Raw genomic sequence first — 17,804 nt, 5'->3', positions numbered from 1 at the left:
GAGCACAAAGAAATGACTGTTGGTTCTGGCTATATTCACCACTCCGTTCTCCGCAATTGATCTGGCGGTGTCCCTCGGCAGATCCGGTGATCTTAGTCCCTGCACACTCACTATTACTCTTCTCATGCATTCGTTGCTGGCTGCCGTCAGGCCCCGCTCGAGTCCGTGCCACATCTTCTTCCGATATTCCTCCAGACTCTCTCCTTCTTGGTAAACGTCAATCGGGACTAGGATTACAGCACCATAAGGGAGATTATGGCCTTTCATTATTATTATGTCTCCTCGAGTTGCTGCACTACAGGAAGCTTCCAGCAATTTTGAGTCTGTTTTGTAACACTTTCCTGCCTGGCTCTTAAGGTTGCGTCGGAAGTTTTTATTGTGGATCTTGTATCTGTCGTTGGTAAACACAATTAGTCCATCACCCTCAAGATCCCATATCCCTCCAATAAACTGATAAATCATGAGCCCGGATTGCAGCCTTATGCTACCGGTCCCTGGTGGTATTTCGGCCAGTTCTCGGGCCATCCTCCAGGTGTCCGATTTCTGAGTCTTCTTCTTGGGGCGGCCGGGGCCCCACTGCTCCTCGTCCGATTCCTCTTCGTCCTCGTCGGAACTGCTGGCCGCTGAAGTTTTCGTAGGTGGCTGTGGAGGCCTTCTCTCCGTGCTGTGGACTCGGGGATGAAACCCGAGCTCCGGGTCCCGTTGAGGGGACCATTCCTTGGCTGCATCCTCCCACTGCTCCTCTGTGAGTCTGCCGACGAGCGCTCCCTCGGGGTCGTCCTCATTGGCCGGTGCAGGTGGGATGTCCTCGTTCCGCGATGGACCCGGTGGAGCTGAGGGACCCTCGTCGTTGTTGTTGCTGCCGCTGTCGCTGCTGTCACCGCCGTCGTTGTCGTCGCTGCCGCCCGTCAGGTCTATCAGAACCCTCGAAGGTTGCTCCCGCTGGTGAGTCGGTGTCGTGGCTCTGCTGGGCAATCGGGACGGAGCCTCGGCCACCTCCGACCCTGCCTCTTCGAGGGCCTGCTCCTTTTTCTTAATCTCCTTGTATAACTTAAGTCTCTGCAGGGCTTCGTTATATTCTTGAAACTTGCGCACCCCCTTGGCAAGATGGTCCACTAGAATCCCGTCAATGCCCGCTGCCAATGTAGCGGTTTTTACTACGCTGTCATACTTCTCGGAGGGACTGTAGACAGTCCGCAGCTCACCAGCTTCCCACTCTTCAAGGAGCTTGGCGAACCATTCCAGCCATTCTTTAACCTCCGTCTTCCTAGCAACCTTCACCGGGCATTTGACGACCCCCAGACGGTGACCGTGTTGAAGCTGGGTGCAAAAGTATATCCGAGTTTGCACTAAGTGCTTCATCATTCTCTGGGCCACCTCCTTGTCGAGGGTGTAGTGGGATCCATAGAAAGCTTTCTTGTTTATTTCAGTCCAGGAATCCAATCCATCACCGAGCAATATCAGCTTCGTAGGAATTTGTGATATCGTGGATTGGGAAAGACTAGGTCGATGACTCCCCTCGTCTCGGCTGATGTTGCTCGCCTCTTGTTCCATTGCTGGCTTCTGTAGGGGATTCAGTTCCCCTCTTTCTTCTTCCTCACTCATAGTTGTCTTTGTCTTCGAGTCGCCTATCCCCCAAAGCCTCTCTTTGCGCTTTCGAGTAGGGATGGGTCCAGGCTGTGTTGGCTACTGGCTTCACTGTCTGGATCTGGTCATTCTATCCTCAGTAGAAGCTTTCCCTCACCTGCATGCTATACAGTTACTGCGAGGGTTGTGACTGATGGCCTTATCAGTCACCACTAACTCTCTTCCCTAAGAGTCAGCAACCCAAGTGGGCTATTCAGAGTCTCACATCTGTTTTTACCGACTTGGTGTCTTTGGGGCCCGCCTACTCAGTTGTGCGCCGCCCCACGTTGGGCGCCATGTAGGTTATCCTGCAATAGTCAGCCCCGCCCTCTCCTCACAACTTCACAGGGCTGTCTACTGACCAGTTCTCCGTCTAACAGGTCCGGAAAATCTCTGAGTCCTGGGTATTACCCTAAAAGTGCTCTATAAGAGATAATCTGTTTAAACTGGTGGCGAAAGTGATTCGTCTAGCTCTAACTACCTCCAATCCAGAAGTTATGACCCTTTACAGTTAAGAAACAATCAGCTGAGTAGCCCTCGCAGCTGCATAATTCCAATAACCACTTCTGTTAACGGTAGCCCACTTTCTAAATCATAACTTGCACTTGGAACCGGCTAGATTATGTTTAGTGACTTAGATGTAAGTCCCAGGGTCATTATTTACTCTCACCAAAGGAAATTATGAAGCCTCCTATTTACTTGAATCATGTACATTAGTTTTACCTTGATTAAAAGAACTGGACAAAGATTAAATGACTCTATTAATTCCAATGTCCACCAACCTCATCAGAATTTTATAGTATAAATTTATTAAGCAAGCTTAAGCAGGGATATGCGACATACAGATCAATAATCAATTGTAAATAGTTCAAAAACAGTGTAATAAAATTTACATGTACAATCATACTACTCTGTCTCCTTTCCCTAAGAGTTAAGTCGCAAGTTCTGAAATAGAATTTCAATGAGCAGATTCAACTCATACCCAGGCGATGGTGGATCTTTTGGCAACAGGAATTTCTTGCGTCCTTGGTTGAGGTCCTTGCCTGGTGTGGAAAAACCCTCCTCAGAAAGGTAGCAAAGCAGAAAGGGTCTGAATCCTTTTGCAAAACCCAGTTCTTTATCCCTGAGGGACCTTTGTCCTTCCTCCAAGTCTTGTTGCAGAGTTTGAAAAGGCTGGGTTGAGACGAGACCAGCGGTCGAATAAAGAACCAGAGATGGGGCGATGGGACCCAGTCCTTTCTTAGCGGTGTGAAGTCCGAGCTTCCCCGTGGTTCTGAAGTGTGGTCCGTAGCTTAATCTGCTCCTCTGTGAGTTGTTTCTCCTTCTGCGCCGCCGGACTGGGAACAGCTGGTTCCTCTTTTCAGCCCCTTTTTATGCCTCTCTCCACCATGTATGTGTATGGGGAGGTTTGGCCTACGTGACTTTCTTCACGGCCGCTGTCTCTCATGAAAAAGTCCCCCCCATTTCTCAACCTGCTTGCTGACCACAGTGGAATTTCCCGTACTTCTCCTTTCTTCCTGTGCTCCTTGGCCATCTGTTCAGAACTGCTTGCGACATTTCCTGTTCTCAGAGCTGTACTGCACATTCGTCTCTTCTATATTCTATACTCACTTTATCTATTAAAACTCAGCAAACACATTCAACCTCTTGTTAAATTGATTTCAGATGATTATAACTTCATATTCATTGACAATACATCACATCTTTTCCTTGTTGGTAATTATTAACATAATCATTACATATTTAAATCATTACAGATCATTAATCAGAGATGCTTTGCAGAAAGTTATTGAGTGATTACTTATATTCATGTTATTCAGACTTATTCAACTTAATTAACTTTTAATCAAACTACAGGATTACTTTATTTCTTCCAAGCCATTATGCATCTTTTTCTGCGTGTGCCTGGAAAGATCTCATACCCTTATGCCAGTTTTCTTGACAGTATGTATGTATGTATGTATGTATGTATGTATGTATGTATGTATGTATGTATGTATGTATGTATGTAGGTGTGTATGTATGTATGTATGTATGTATGTATGTATGTATGTATGTATGTATGTATGTATGTATGTATGTATGTATGTATGTATGTATGTATGTATGTATGTATACATATGTATGCGTATTTATGTATTAGAAAAACTGCCATTTTTTTATTGTATATATTTAAATTAGGACCACATATAATATATAAAATACTAAGTATTTTTAGGATAAATAAAAAAATAGCATAGTGAATGGATACTGACAGGCCTGTCACAATAAGCAATAAATGAATTAATCACATGATAAATTAAAAGAATAGTTTTTGAATAATTTTCATTTGCTTGATTTATCTTTTTCCCCCCTTTTTTTCTCTCTCTCTCTTTTATTTTTAACCAAAAACTGACTGATAGAAGTCTTCGGTCTGGTGATTTGCTCCTCAATTATCTTTTTTTTTTTAACATAATTTTATTTATAGAGGCATCCTAATCTATTTAATTGGTTGTCTTTGTTGTTTTCTATATTTATTTTGGATATTCAAAATATCTTCCAGTTCCAGTGTTTAAATGTTCATTAGAATTGAAAGTTTATTGATCTTTGAGAATGTGTTCTTGCATTTTTATGCCATTATTGCTATTATATTACTTGAAAATGTTCTCAAAACAACAATGTTATCGTTTTTCTAAATAAGTTCTGAGACAATTTATCGTCCCAGAACTTATTGTTATCATGGCAGCCCTAGATACTGAGGCATTTCAGTGTGAGTTTGTCTCTTTATGCAGATAACTGTATGGACTCTGGGTGGCTGATCAGTCACCAGTACACCCCCAGCGGTCCAGACGACCTGCAAGTTGCTATAGAAACCAGGATAGACAAAACAGGGAAACTGCAGCCTGTCCTTCAGGCTAACTGGACTTTAAAGGATGATGGTGAGTCAGCGTTAGTGTTGCAACACTAACACTGTATATTGTTTGATTATATTAAAAGTATTGTTAAAATTCAGTGTTTATATGGATTGCAAATATGTCTAACATTGTCAGTGTCTCTCTGCAAAGTTTAGGATTTAAGTTTAATATTCTCCAGTCAGCTGATTCTCACTGGAGTTTGTTCTTTTTATTTTTTCATTTTCTAACATAGACAAAGACAACATTAACATCAGCTGTGTTAATCAACAGGTAGCATACATTTCCTGAATGCCACTGAGCTTCATGTTCTTCGGATGTCCACTAATGAGCAGCGGTGTATTCGATATTCCTTCAAAAAACGTCTCGACATGAGAAGCCCATCAGAAGAGAAAGTGAGTGACTCATGTTTCATATTTTAGATCAGTTCTTGCCAAGTTTGGAAACAAAAATGAAACCATATGTTTCTTCTATTTTTTTGTCATTTTAATATAGTTGTCATACATGGCAAATCACAGTTGTCTTTGTAATATTTATGTGTGATCTAGTACAATAACAAAGTATTGCATGGATGCTATACATATTTGGTAGGTTGCATGATATTTCAGGTATATTTTGTACAAAATATTTTTGTACATAGATTTCCTTTGCAAACCATGTATAATCCTGAAGCAAACAGAATGAATCTATTTATTAGGCTAATTATCTACTAATATTCATACTTAACCAAGATGATGAAGCTGGTCAGGTTTGCATTGCTCTCACTGATTTCTTATTCAGTCTAAGTGTTCCAAACAGAAGCAGGAAACCAGAAGCATTTTACTTGTTGAGTCCAGAATTCTTTCTTTGGACTGACTTATTTGTGTGTTTTCAGTGGCTGTTCTCCTCTGATGTTCTGGTGCTGAATCCTGGTGAGAAGTATTATGTGTCTGTCTATAACATCCCCAGACCAGAGCAAGGCCACAGCAACTTTGACATCAGCAGACAAATTCAGGTCCCAGGTGAGTAAAACCAGGATGCAGTTGTTTTTGGTTTGTGATTCACAAACCTGTCAGGAAATCTTCCATTTGATTTTCTCTTGAGTTAATATGTCCTCTTAATCTGTGTTTTTTTTAAGGATGTGACCACGCCAACATGAAGAAGACCCAGGTTTGCATAGAGAGAGGTGAGTCATACTCCTGTTTCCCCAGGTCAATGTCCTTAAAACTGCTAACAGGCTGTGTAATCTCTGTAGGAAGTCTGTGGAAACCTAACATCAGCCTGGTTCATGAGCCAGTCAATGGCTCCCTGGCTGTCAGCTTCATCCCCAGCACTCTGTGTAAGGAATACCTTGTTCTAATGAGATGTGGCTCCATCACAGACAGCACCCCTGTGCTCATGGTGAGGCTCAGCCTCATGGCTGTTACATACCTTAGTCGACTTTGACAGTAATCTGTTTCCAGGGTTGTACATGAACTCATTAGAATGAGTATGTTTATGTGGTGTTTACTTTTTGGAGAACACTAAACATGTAGAAAAACACTAAAGCCTCATAAATGGTGGAACATTAGCTGAAGCTGTTGACGCATAGTAGTTTCTGCATTGTAAGTTTTATCAGACTCAGTATTCTCAAATATATCAAACATCATTCTAAAAGGTAGTTATTTTAACCAGAGAGCCCCAATTTCATACTTCATGTAAATGAATGAGACATTTTTCAAAAAATAGATCAAAGTCATAATATAACATTTCCATTGAAATGGTTTGATTATCTCAGAACTTGTAGGACTAATATATATTTAGTAACCTTAGTAATATACTGTATTTAATGATTATTTAGGTAAATAAAATGGACTGAAGAAATCTACTAATCTACATTAAATATGTTAATCTATCACTGTCTCTCTGAAATGTAAACTAGGTTTTTGTGCACATTATGGAGTTCTAAATGTCGCACTCAAAACAAAAAGAAAGCTTTCAAATAGAGGAAAGATTCAGATGGAGGAAGTCCTGAGCCAAGCTTTTGGGCCAGAAAACCACTTGCTGTTTACTTTCTTTGAGCCATTTTTTGTTTCAGTTGATAGTACTTACATTGCAGACTTTACTGCAGTTTGTCATATTGAGCATGCACATAGCAACAGCGAAGAGGAAAAATCTCCAGCAGAACCAGAACCTTTCTCAGTGTGAACAACCAGTGGGGGTTTGAGAGGATAAACCAGACACACAGAAAAGAAACAAAAGCGCTGATTCAGGAATACTTTCAATGTTAAAGAAATAAATGTAAAGTGTGATTCCTTAAGTGGTTTAGGACAACTAAGCAGATAATTTTAACTATGTAAATTTGGATAAGCAAGCCTTTAATTCTAAATATGAAAGACAGAACATTCAGTTAATTACAGCAAAACCTCAGTCAATAAATTTGTTTAGGAAAGATAAAGAGTTAAAAAACTCTTTGGCTGTTGCTGTGGGTTTATGTGCTAGTGTGCATGCCTCTCAGGGTACAGCACACAATAATTTGTCTCCACTATTGATCATGCATACCGTTCCCTGTTATTTAACAGGGAACGGTATGCATAAGTTGCTGCTTAATGAATGCAGTTTTTCTCTCACCATCCACAACAACATTATGATACAGCTGGAACAAAGCAAGCAAAGAAAATCACATAGACAGATCAATATGCTCATTGATGCTTGATGTTGTGATCTATGCATTCTAAAATACTTGACTTCATTAAAATGTTGATATGTGAACTAGCCTTTCAAAACAAAAAAGGCTAGTTCATGTCTGGAGCTGTGAATGTACGTAGTTCAGATGCTAAAATATATTCATGCAATGAGTTTTAGTGTTGCAAAGTGATCCTCCAACATGAGGGTGAACAGATGCAACTCCGATGTTATCTTGAGGAAGATACAGGCATTTTCCGTTTTGTGTAGGTTGACACTGATCAAAACATTCTGCAGTCTGAAGCCACTTTACTTATCTGTGACCATATTTTTTTTCCGTACACAAAAATGTTAGTCGCACTATCTTTGTGGGGACTTTACATTGACTTTCATTCATTTCTACAGCCTAACCCTAACCGTACCAAAGCTCAATTCACATCTTAGGTCTAAGATATGAATCTTAGACCTAACCAAAAAACAGCATTTCCCATGGAGCAGTGGGTCCCCACAAAGTAATATGTGTCAGGAAAATAGTTCCCACAATGCATCAAATACATGGCACATATAAGTATACATGTGGGAGAGTTTGTGTGTGTGCGTGCGTGCAGGCGTGGGCGGGTGTGTGTGTGTGTGTGTATTTGTGTGGATGTATATGTTTCCCCTGCAATACTAACTTCTCCGTAAACCTCTCCCCAGGAGAATCAGGAGACAGTGAATGTACAGTTCAGTCTTCACAAATGGCCAAGATTCTGCTGCCAGTTTGATGCTGAGGTATATGTTTTCATTTTTTCTGCTGACTTCCATTACGTCAGCCATGCTTGTGTTTATTAGCAATACATCTGCATCATCTAAGCTAAATATGAACATTCATTTGATTCTTCTTTTCCTGCAGATTAAACCTTTTTTCCCACAATGTGGCAACGACTGTACACGTCAAAGAAAAACTCATAACATTTGTTCAGGTACAGAATCTTGTTTTATGGCAAAGATGGATGGCAGCTAAAATCTTTAGCCATTAAAACTTTACCTTCCATTATATTCCAACTGGGACAAGTGATTTCTGTCTACTTTGTCTCATTAAAGAAAGGTATTTTACAAGGACTGGATGGAAACAGATGATCAGCTACTAAAATAACTCTAGCGATACAATTCAGCATTAGAATTTTAACAAGTAGATAAAAGCGTTCTTTTGCAAAAGTTATTAATTTTTTTCAAGTTCTGCACACACACGCACTCTAGCAAAACATCAGTGGACGTAATATATTCAGAGCACTCGATTATTGCAAATAAGCATATAGGCTTCATCTAAAGGGTATCTGAGGGAAACCTGCCTCAACGGCATCTACACAAACGTTAGTGCCAGGTCAGAGTGGTCAGACCTTTACTTGGTCATAGTTAGTAAATGTAATAATGATCCCATCATGTGTCATATTTGCAGCATTACTATTCAACACTAATAAGTTAGAGATATTTGGATTTCATGTGAACTTTCAGGATGAGTCTAAAATGCACTCTAACCTTTACAAGTGAACTTAATTGTTGAATTGTTTGAATTCACAAATTGTTCAATATTTCAGAACTCTTTGTGCAACTTTCTGCTCTATTAAGTCAGCTCAAAACAAAAGTCATCCTGGGATACTTTTAAAGAAACTGCTTATACTCATATCTGACTGCAGTCACTAGTATTCAGAGACATTTTGACATTCTGAAAGTGCAAGGTTGGATTTTATCAGACTACATTTTGGAAGGAAAACTTTCTCTGGGAATGTGGCCCACTCATTCAGATACTGTGGTCAGTTTTTTTTTGTTGTTTTAATCCAGAATTACAGAAGCTTTATTTGGTATTAGTTTGCTCTACATTTTACTTAATAAAGCCCAGGATGTCTGTCCTGACTTATTTCAGAGCAAGTCTTCTTGAAAGGCTTCTCAGCATATTGTGTCTAAAACATTTGTAGGTTTCAGATGTTGGGAATAAAGCAAAAAAAAAAAAAAAGCCTGGCTGCTAAATGAGAAGGACAAGGAGACAAGAATCCTCTAAAACTTTCCAATCGCTTGTCTTTTCTTTCTTACAGAGAAAACACCTCAGACAGATCCGCTTCCCCCTGGGTACTTGTTTGTTCCCATTGCAGTGGTTTCCATCTGTATCATAGTGGCAGCAGTGATGTGTGTCATTTGCAGAAAGCGCGGTATGGAATACTTTTTTCAAATTCTTACTTTTGAACTTAATGAATGTAGGAAGTGTAGTTTCGTACCACTCATAGATCGCTTCATCCACCTTTAGGTAAACATTACGTTGCTACTCCACCAAAGGACGGTGAAACACAGCAGACGCCACTTAAACCACAACCCAAAGTGCTGGTCATCTACTCCCAGGACCACCACCTTTACAGGGAAGTAGTGCTTAAGCTGTGTGCCTTTCTTCAGGCCAAATGTGGCACCAGGGTGCTGGTAGACCTGCTGGACTCCTCCTCAGTGAGCATGGTTGGCCGTCTCCGCTGGCTGGAGTGGCAACGGCAGCAATTAAACAACCCATCCGACAAGATCCTGGTACTGTGCTCACCTGGAGTTCAGGCAAAGTGGAGAGCGATGTGTGGTCAAGGCCAGGTGAAACTGAAGGAAGATGTACTTTGCCCCACAGATGACATCCTCATTCCGTTTCTAAATCTCTTCCTGCCTGACATGCATCAGGCAGGCATGTTGGGCAAGTATATGGTGGCTTACTTTGGGGACATCAGCAGTGAGAGGGATGTGCCTTCAGTTTTTGACATTGGAATCAAATACAACCTGATGAAGCACTTTGAGGAACTCTACTTCCGTATCTTAGACATTGAGAAATATCAGCCAGGTCAGGTCAGCCACATCGAGGGAATCGGTGTGGATGAATATTCCAGCTGTGCTTCTGGTAAAGCCCTTAGAGATGCTATTGAAACCTTCCAAGCCTATCAGACAGAAAATCCGGACTGGTTTGAAAAGGAGTGTGTTCTCAGTGAAGAGGAAGTCATTTGTGAAGCCAACCAGCTCATTGAGCCACTGCAGACCCTTCCTGTCTTTGAGTACATCCCTCCTATCAGAGATGGCCTTCCAGTCTACATTCACAATGTTGACATTGATGAAAGCTGCAGCACTGTTCACATCCTTACACCTGAGTTAAACCCAGGGCAGCAGATGTCTTCAGTGACAGAGCTTTTACCAGCGATGAATTCTGACTGCAGACGTCTGTATGCACCAAGCCAGGTGGAAGTGTTGACAGAAGTCCCACTGTACCACCACAGCCCCGGGCCAGAGTCTGCGTATGTAGCTGAACCTGTTTTCAGGAGCCAGTCTTCTGTCCAACAGAACTGGGTGTCCCTCAGGGAACCATCATCTGTTCCAAAGTCTGCTGAGGATGATGAAGCTTCTTTGCAGCATATGAACAAAAGGCTGTATGTCTATTCAGACCAAGTACGTTTGGCTCAACAGAACTTTTCTGACACAAGTTCTCTTGGATGCCCCAGTTCTGTTGTGCAGAGTGAGAATATTCCCTTACCTGAACTGAGCCTGGCTGAGCCTGTGGAGATGGAGGAGGATATTGAGCCAGGTGCAAAACGTTCCAGCAGTGGATCTGACCAGGGCTACAGCTCCAAAGGATCATCCCAACATGAAACCCCTTTAGAAGAGGATCCAATGAAGGCTTTAGCCAGACTGCAGGAGGAGCTGTTTCAGATTTCTGACAGCTGATCACAGTGCCGGCCCTTCATCTCCTGCTCTAACAGACTGTGGTGACTGTCTAGGTGAAGCTTTTTTACCCAATGCCAAGTTCTTCAGACCCTCAGAGACATTACACTTAATGCTCAAATGTGACTTTTCAGAACAAGCTGACATACCTGGACCTGTAAAGCAAAACAGACATTTAATTGCATTTCTTCATAGACAGAGTAAAGAGAGTGTTACATCTTTCACTTTAGGTTTCATTCTCATTAACTCTGCCCTGTGCCAAAGTCCCAGTTCCTGCTCGTGACACTGTTTGCTTGTGGTATTCTGATCCTGTGTATGCATACTGATGAGACAATCTGAATGATTAAAATGTCTTAATGTGATATAAGAAAGAAGAAACCTATTTTAGGTTCTGAGAAACTCAGAACAAGAAATTCAACAAACAGCTGAGCTGAGAGCAACATGGTTCTGTTCTGTTAATGTATGTAGTATGTTTGGACTGCATACGGTTGAAAACAGACGTTTACATCCACTGAACAAAAAGATACAAACACAGACAACTGGTAGGTTTTCTTTTTATTTCAGTCTTCAACAACATAAAACTCCATCTTAAGCTACATTGATTAGATCAATACAGATACAGTATACAGCACATCTGGGTTGGAGATGGTATTGTTATAGTAGCTGTACTATAACAATACTATACTATGTATATATTACATAATTGATTTAGAACAATTCTAAAAATCAATACTGTACTTAGTACTGATTTTTATTATTGTTTACTGTTTTTATGTTGTTTGTGATGTATGTAACATATTTCTCTTGTAAATGAGACCATGAGTCTTAAGAGATTTTTTTTTCCTGTATAAAGAAAGGATGGTGTAAGAAAAGGAAATGAACGCTCTGACTCCAGGACTCGTGTGGATCTGTTCTCTCTGTGACAGGCTCCTTCAAACATCCAGAAATGGTTTTGATCCCGTCAGAACTTTTTGCTACATGCAGGTCACAGCTTCACTGCACTCTGGCTGGATGCTTTTGGTATTAGTCTGGGGTAAAGGTTTTGTGCTGCTGGATTAAGGGAATTCAAACTGAATTTGCTTTTACATGCAACATAAAATCTAAGTAATACATTGCATACAAACGTGACAGATGGGCAGATGACAGAATCATTTCTCCACAGGAATTTTGTCCAACTTTCCTCCAGTTTGAAATGTTTCACTGAAGGTGAAGACATACAGTATGTGCAAATATTGAGTTGAAACATTAAAAAATTCTTTCAGCCCTGCCAGACCATTAATATTCCTGTATTAATAATTAATAATACATTCAAAGAACTTCTAGAGCAAAAGTTTTACCATAAATCAACAGAAATCTGAAGATAGTGATTTTTATGGTTCTTTGATGAAGGAATCTGAACTGGAACATAACATCATGTAGATACTGAAACGGAAACCAACCAGTGTTCGCTCTGGAGTGGCTTCCTGATGGCTGAACTATGACCTTATGTCTTCATTCAATTCATTTGAGTTTATTTATTTCAGGTCAATTGACAACAATTAAGAAGACAGCAGAGGTCAGACTGCACAGCAGAATGATGTTATTTATATTAATATGGTCAGTAAATGAATTAAATGATTTGCTCTGTGGGATAACAAGGGCCAGCTGGAGGAGCACCACTCTGCAGTCATATTCAATAAATGAGAATATGGTTTCTGATGAGGCTCATTTGTCAGATTAAATGTATCTTGAAAATAACCTTAATACAAGATAAGTATTAAATGTACTTCTCATTAATCCCACATTTTTGTATTATAAAATGTTTTTTTTACTGGTATGATGTAATATTCTAATTTTAAATGTCATGTTTTGATTAACTGTAAATGGGAAATTATCATTATTATCATAAATAAGAGGTGGAAAACACCAGCCTGTGTGTAATTAATATAGACATGTACTGTATATGTATATGTGATAACGCTCCTGAAATAAACCAAGTTGTAATAATATCCTAACTTTCTGAAGGGATCTGTGCTTCCTGCTCCATGAGTGCAGGGTGTGTTGAACTCAAGCAGCATGTTCCAGTTACTTCAGAGCAGAGCGAAGTTCAGGTTTGAGTCTAAGCTGAACGCTGTTCTGCGGAAAACATCATAAAGTGCCTTTAATGCAGCAATGATTCAGAAATAATTATTGTTGTCACCAGCATATAAAGCCATTCATCTCAATTATCATGAAATGTGTGCTTCAGGCTTTGACCTTGACAGATCTGTCATTTAATGACCTCAGTTAATGGATGGATAAATGGATTCCAGAAGTGGCTTTAACTGGACTCCACATGTGTTCACACAGTGTGTGTAAATGGATGACGATGGTTTCAGCTGGACAGCAGAACAAGGCCAGCAGAGTTTCACGCGGATGAGTAAATAAAACTAGATTTGGGAAATTCATAAAATTGCTTGTCATGACGATAAACCAGCATCTCAAACCCAGAAAATAAACCCAGAATGTTTCATCTGCTTCTACTGATCTAGAAGGAGGAAGAACTAAAAAATCAAAATAAAAAGGTAGACATGAACGGTACACACTCAGGTTACTCTACTGTGACACTTTAAGGTGCAGCGAGCCACTCAGGCAGGACAAAGATCTGATTTCTGTAACAGAACAGAACTAAAGTTAAAGCTGTGGGTCCTTATGGAGGAATGTTTCTCCTCACTGGTCCTTCATGGATCCACACAAGGCACCAACTATCCACAAGTTCATTTTCAGCAAAAGGCATTAAATGTATTTTTATTTGTGAAATATTGCACAAACTGCCACATCAAGCAGGATAAGGCATGACATTCCAACTTAAAATAAGACACTAAGCAACATCTCACATGTAGAGCACACATTATCAACAGTATATGTTCTATTTAGGTCATTGCAGTGATAAGTGCCTGAACAGAAGGCAGGTGGATGTCTGCTTCACTCCTGAAGACAGCGAATGTCTTTTTGTACTGATGGAGAATCTCAGGTATTTAATCCCTTTTGTGGGCATCAGAGACCAACAATATTATTTGTTTCTTTTGACAAATTATCATTCAAAATCACATTATTTTCTAAAGCTGGTGTCAAAGCCCACCTGTGCAGATTAACTGCCTTCTATTTAAGCTCTTTATATCACTATTCCACCCTGATCTTTCACTAAATGACAGAGCAAATGTACAAGAGTGGGATGTAGTGTTGGGGTAAGACAACTTGTTGATTATGGCTGAATCAGAAACCTGCTCTCTCAATTAGGTTATGGAGCAAAACCCAAGACTCCACTGTGCAAATAAAAGCTCTATGATTGGGCATCCTGATATCCATCCACTGTCTGTGGGTCACCCTGGGGCAGCTCCAGCAGTCACTAGGCGAGACAGCAGTCTGTCATCAACCCAGAGATACACACACTAGGGCTGTTGTAAAAGAATATTCTAGTAATCGAGTACTCTATCCATTATTGTTATGATTAATCGAGTAATCAGAAAAAAACTGCGATCTCCCTTTCACCCCTTCTTTCTCCCTTTTTCTCTCTCGATAAAACCCAGAAAACTGGACGTTATGCTGCCAGCACTGAGCAATAACTCACAGGCGGAAATAAGAGCGCTGCCCGGAACTCGGCATGCTAAATAATAAAGCATAATTTATCGAAGCTTCAAGGCCAATACATTTTTCTCGAGGAATTTTAATAATCGAGGTACTCGAATCATTTGAGGGATTGTTACAGCCCTAACACACACACGCACACACACTTGTGCCAAATGGCAGTAGAGAGACCAATTAACAGTCAAGTGTTTGAACTGAAGATGGAGTAAAAGGAGAGAACACACACATGCGTAAGCAGAACATTCAAACTTCCATGCAGAAAGACCCCAACTGGGGATTTGAACCCAAAACCTTCTTACCAGAAGACGACCAACTGCCCGCTTGTGCTGCCCTGCATTCTGACTCTGCCAAATAAGTGTTTATTTTAATAAAATCACTTTCATTTAAAAACTTCTGTTGATTGAATATAACATATTCACTATGACGGTGAATACATGTATTTATTGTGCAAATATGTCTATTTGATCTTCTTTAATTTTTCCCACCATCTAAGCTTCTCCTTCAGGGAAAAGTTAAACCCTGACCATGTACAGCAACAGGTGGGGGAGGAGCACAGCACAGCTCTCTGCTCCACATGGCTGGAGAAACATTTGGTCCAAATCTGGACTTTTAAAGCCATAATTTTTTACAACCTTAACACTGGGAACAGCCTCTTGTGTTTTAAGTCAAAGTGATAAGATATGAAGTTGGTGTTTTATTGAAATATTGAGGCTTTCAAGGCACAACCACCAGAAGTTCCATTTGTGCCATTAAGTGAACCTCCTGCAGTAACCCAGGTTACCGGCTTCATGCTCTGACAGGCACTTTACATTCCATCACCTTCATCTGAGAGCAGAGCTGAAATCTGAACGGCTCAGTGGGGACGGAGCAGGCGGCCTATCAGAACCATCACATCAGATCGAACTCATTGCCCTAACACTGTGGCATCAGCCATGACAGTGTGACACCAGCAGACAGAGGTCCACTCCTCTGAGTCACTAAACTACAGACACACATTCTACTCTGGTTCTGACAAATGGAGCACAAAGCCACAGGAACAGGAACTGCTGCTGTCCATGACATCTGGAGTCAGAACACACGTTTTGCTTCTATGTCCAAAACTCAACAGGATCATATTCTTATTATTATTATTATTCTTATTATTCTTATTATTGTTTGCACCAGTTTAATCTGAATGTGACCTGTGTGAACTGGTTCTAAATAAGAGCTTGGAAATATGAGACAAAAGCCTAAAACAGCCAAACATGTCCTGTAGAAAATGATTTAAAGTTCTACAGAAAGTTCCTCAGATCCAAGGTGTTGGTGTAGGGCAAGTAGTAATGTGATATAATCCCCAAAAAGCAACAAAGATCAGAAGAAGACTCCGTGGAGGTCTGTTATCTAGAAAGAAAGGAAAAGTTTGCTGACTTCGCAAAAAAGAGATAAAAAAGAGAATCTGTTTGAACATCCAGTTTCCAGCCTCTAGAAATGAAAGAGATCCGCGGTGCTGCTGTCATTGCGCTGGTTTATCTTTATCTTCTGCCAGTGGAAATCCTGCAACCTGGATGTTTTTATCCGACAAACTGACAAGCAACCCTGTGGTGTTGCCCTCCCCACCCCCACCCACCCCCGGTCCACAGCAGCAGTCTGCCCGCTGAGGCTCGGCTTGGCTCCCCGCTGTGTCTGCTTCATTCCCACGCCAGCCTCCAGCACATGCAGGCTGATTAAGACTGCGTGACGGCCAGAGTGTTGACATATCCGTGGGGACACATGTCGTTCTCGGACACGCAGTGGGAGAACTGGGCTGGGTTGTTGGTGCCAGTCCGCCTCCGCAGGCCCTGCACCGCGGCGCACTGCTCCAGCAGCTCCAGCAGGCGGCACGCCAGCAAGAAGATGTTCTTGAACATGAACACCGACACCGGCATCTTGTAGACATACACCTGGAAGCAACGCACGACGAGCAGCGGAGCGTTGACCAGCAGTCCGGTGGAGAAGCGGGCCCACAGCCACCGGCACCGCAGCTCCGCCGCCGTCAGCTCGTAGAGCCAGACCACCGGGACCGCCAGGGCCACGAAGTACACCGTGATCACCGTGTACTTCAGGTACACGGAGGGGAGCTCGCCTCTGAGAAGCATCTCCATCAGCGTGAACGAGTCCAGCAGGTCCAGGCAGGTGCTGGTGAAGCAGCTCTGGGAGTGGTGGCGGGTCGGGCCGTTTAAATCCACCACGATGGAGTTGATGAGGCAGAAGAGCAGCGGCGCGGACAGCAGAACCGTGATCTTAAAACCGGTCACGCCGCACGGCACCTTCAGCGCAATCAGCTCCAGGATGGAGGTCTCCAGGATGAGCACGACTTTCGGGGTGCAGGCGATGACATAGATGAGCCAGGCCAGGTAGGCATAGGTGAACTCTCCGAGGTTGCAGCCGAAAATGGAGCTCTTCTGGTGAAAGCCGCAGGCCCGTTCTCTCTGGCTTCGAGCGTTCTTCAGGAAGAAAACCCCCCAGCCCGAGATGACCACCAGGTCCGTGGCTATCCACGAGCACCAGTACAGGTCGGTGAAGAGGATGAGGTAGAAGTCCAGGACGCCGCCCTGGAAGAAGAGGAGAAGGAAGCAGAGCGACTTGTAGAGCAGGCTCCTCCTGGATTTGTGCACCAGCAGAGGAGCGCTCGGCAGGAACTCCCCAGATGTCATGATGCAGGCGGAGAACAGAGGCTGGAAGCTGCTGCTGGTGCTCCGGGTGTCCCGGCTGCTGCTCAGCTGGCAGGCTGCAGAGCGGAGGGAGGAGGATAAGGGGCTGGGAGGATGATCGCTGTTCTGATGAATGCCGCCAGATTCAGAGATCATTGTATTTGTGCTGCCGCCTCCCTTCATCCACTTTCTGCCCTTCTGCTGGTTTTCTTTGGGAGCCGCGGCAAAGAAGGCATGGACTCTCAGGGAATGGACTCTGCTTGCATTAGGTCCAGTCATTTAAAATGCAACCCGGACAGCAGACTGAAAACATCATTTCCATCAGCTTCAGTTTGACAGTCAGCAGTGAAAGTGAGATGTGGAAATCGAGTGTCCCTTCGATCAATCAACCAAGTTTATCTGTAAAACACATTTCAGCAGCAAGCCTGTTCACAGGGCTTTACATCATAAAAACACAAAAATAAAGTCATAAAACGGAATCGACAATGGAAAAACCAATAAACATGTTTTGATGAGTGTCATCATTAAAATCATAAATACACCTCGAATATGTTGGTCAATGTTTCACAGAAGCTGAAAGCTGCTTCTCCATGGTTGGTTCTGGTTCTGGATGCAGAGCAGAACCAGAACCAGAAGACCTGAGGGGTCTGGAAGG

The 17,804-nt window shown here is 42.1% G+C and overlaps 2 protein-coding genes across 2 annotated transcripts in view; one reads left to right on the top strand and one right to left on the bottom strand.

Annotated features, from left to right (window-relative positions):
* Window positions 1-12,868, top strand: part of il17ra1a (interleukin 17 receptor A1a) — a 28,436-nt gene extending 15,568 nt beyond the window's left edge. Inside the window, exons 3-11 of the mRNA XM_032589356.1 lie at window positions 4,398-4,544; window positions 4,791-4,912; window positions 5,392-5,518; window positions 5,635-5,682; window positions 5,752-5,897; window positions 7,857-7,931; window positions 8,053-8,122; window positions 9,233-9,346; window positions 9,442-12,868. Of these exons, the coding sequence (XP_032445247.1) occupies window positions 4,398-4,544; window positions 4,791-4,912; window positions 5,392-5,518; window positions 5,635-5,682; window positions 5,752-5,897; window positions 7,857-7,931; window positions 8,053-8,122; window positions 9,233-9,346; window positions 9,442-10,877 (2,285 nt within the window). The 3' untranslated portion in view covers window positions 10,878-12,868. The remainder of the gene's footprint in view (window positions 1-4,397; window positions 4,545-4,790; window positions 4,913-5,391; window positions 5,519-5,634; window positions 5,683-5,751; window positions 5,898-7,856; window positions 7,932-8,052; window positions 8,123-9,232; window positions 9,347-9,441) is intronic.
* A 740-nt stretch (window positions 12,869-13,608) lies between these two features.
* On the bottom strand, window positions 13,609-17,672 carry tmem121b (transmembrane protein 121B). Its single transcript, XM_032589358.1, has one exon. It carries the CDS (start codon window positions 17,426-17,428, stop codon window positions 16,184-16,186), a length of 1,245 nt encoding a protein of 414 aa, XP_032445249.1. The 5' UTR covers window positions 17,429-17,672; the 3' UTR covers window positions 13,609-16,183.
* Between the last annotated feature and the right edge of the window lie 132 nt (window positions 17,673-17,804).

Source organism: Xiphophorus hellerii, chromosome 17 (assembly GCF_003331165.1).
Source record: "Xiphophorus hellerii strain 12219 chromosome 17, Xiphophorus_hellerii-4.1, whole genome shotgun sequence".
Classification (NCBI taxonomy): Eukaryota; Metazoa; Chordata; class Actinopteri; order Cyprinodontiformes; family Poeciliidae; genus Xiphophorus; species Xiphophorus hellerii.
This window is presented reverse-complemented; position numbering and strand designations above follow the sequence as displayed.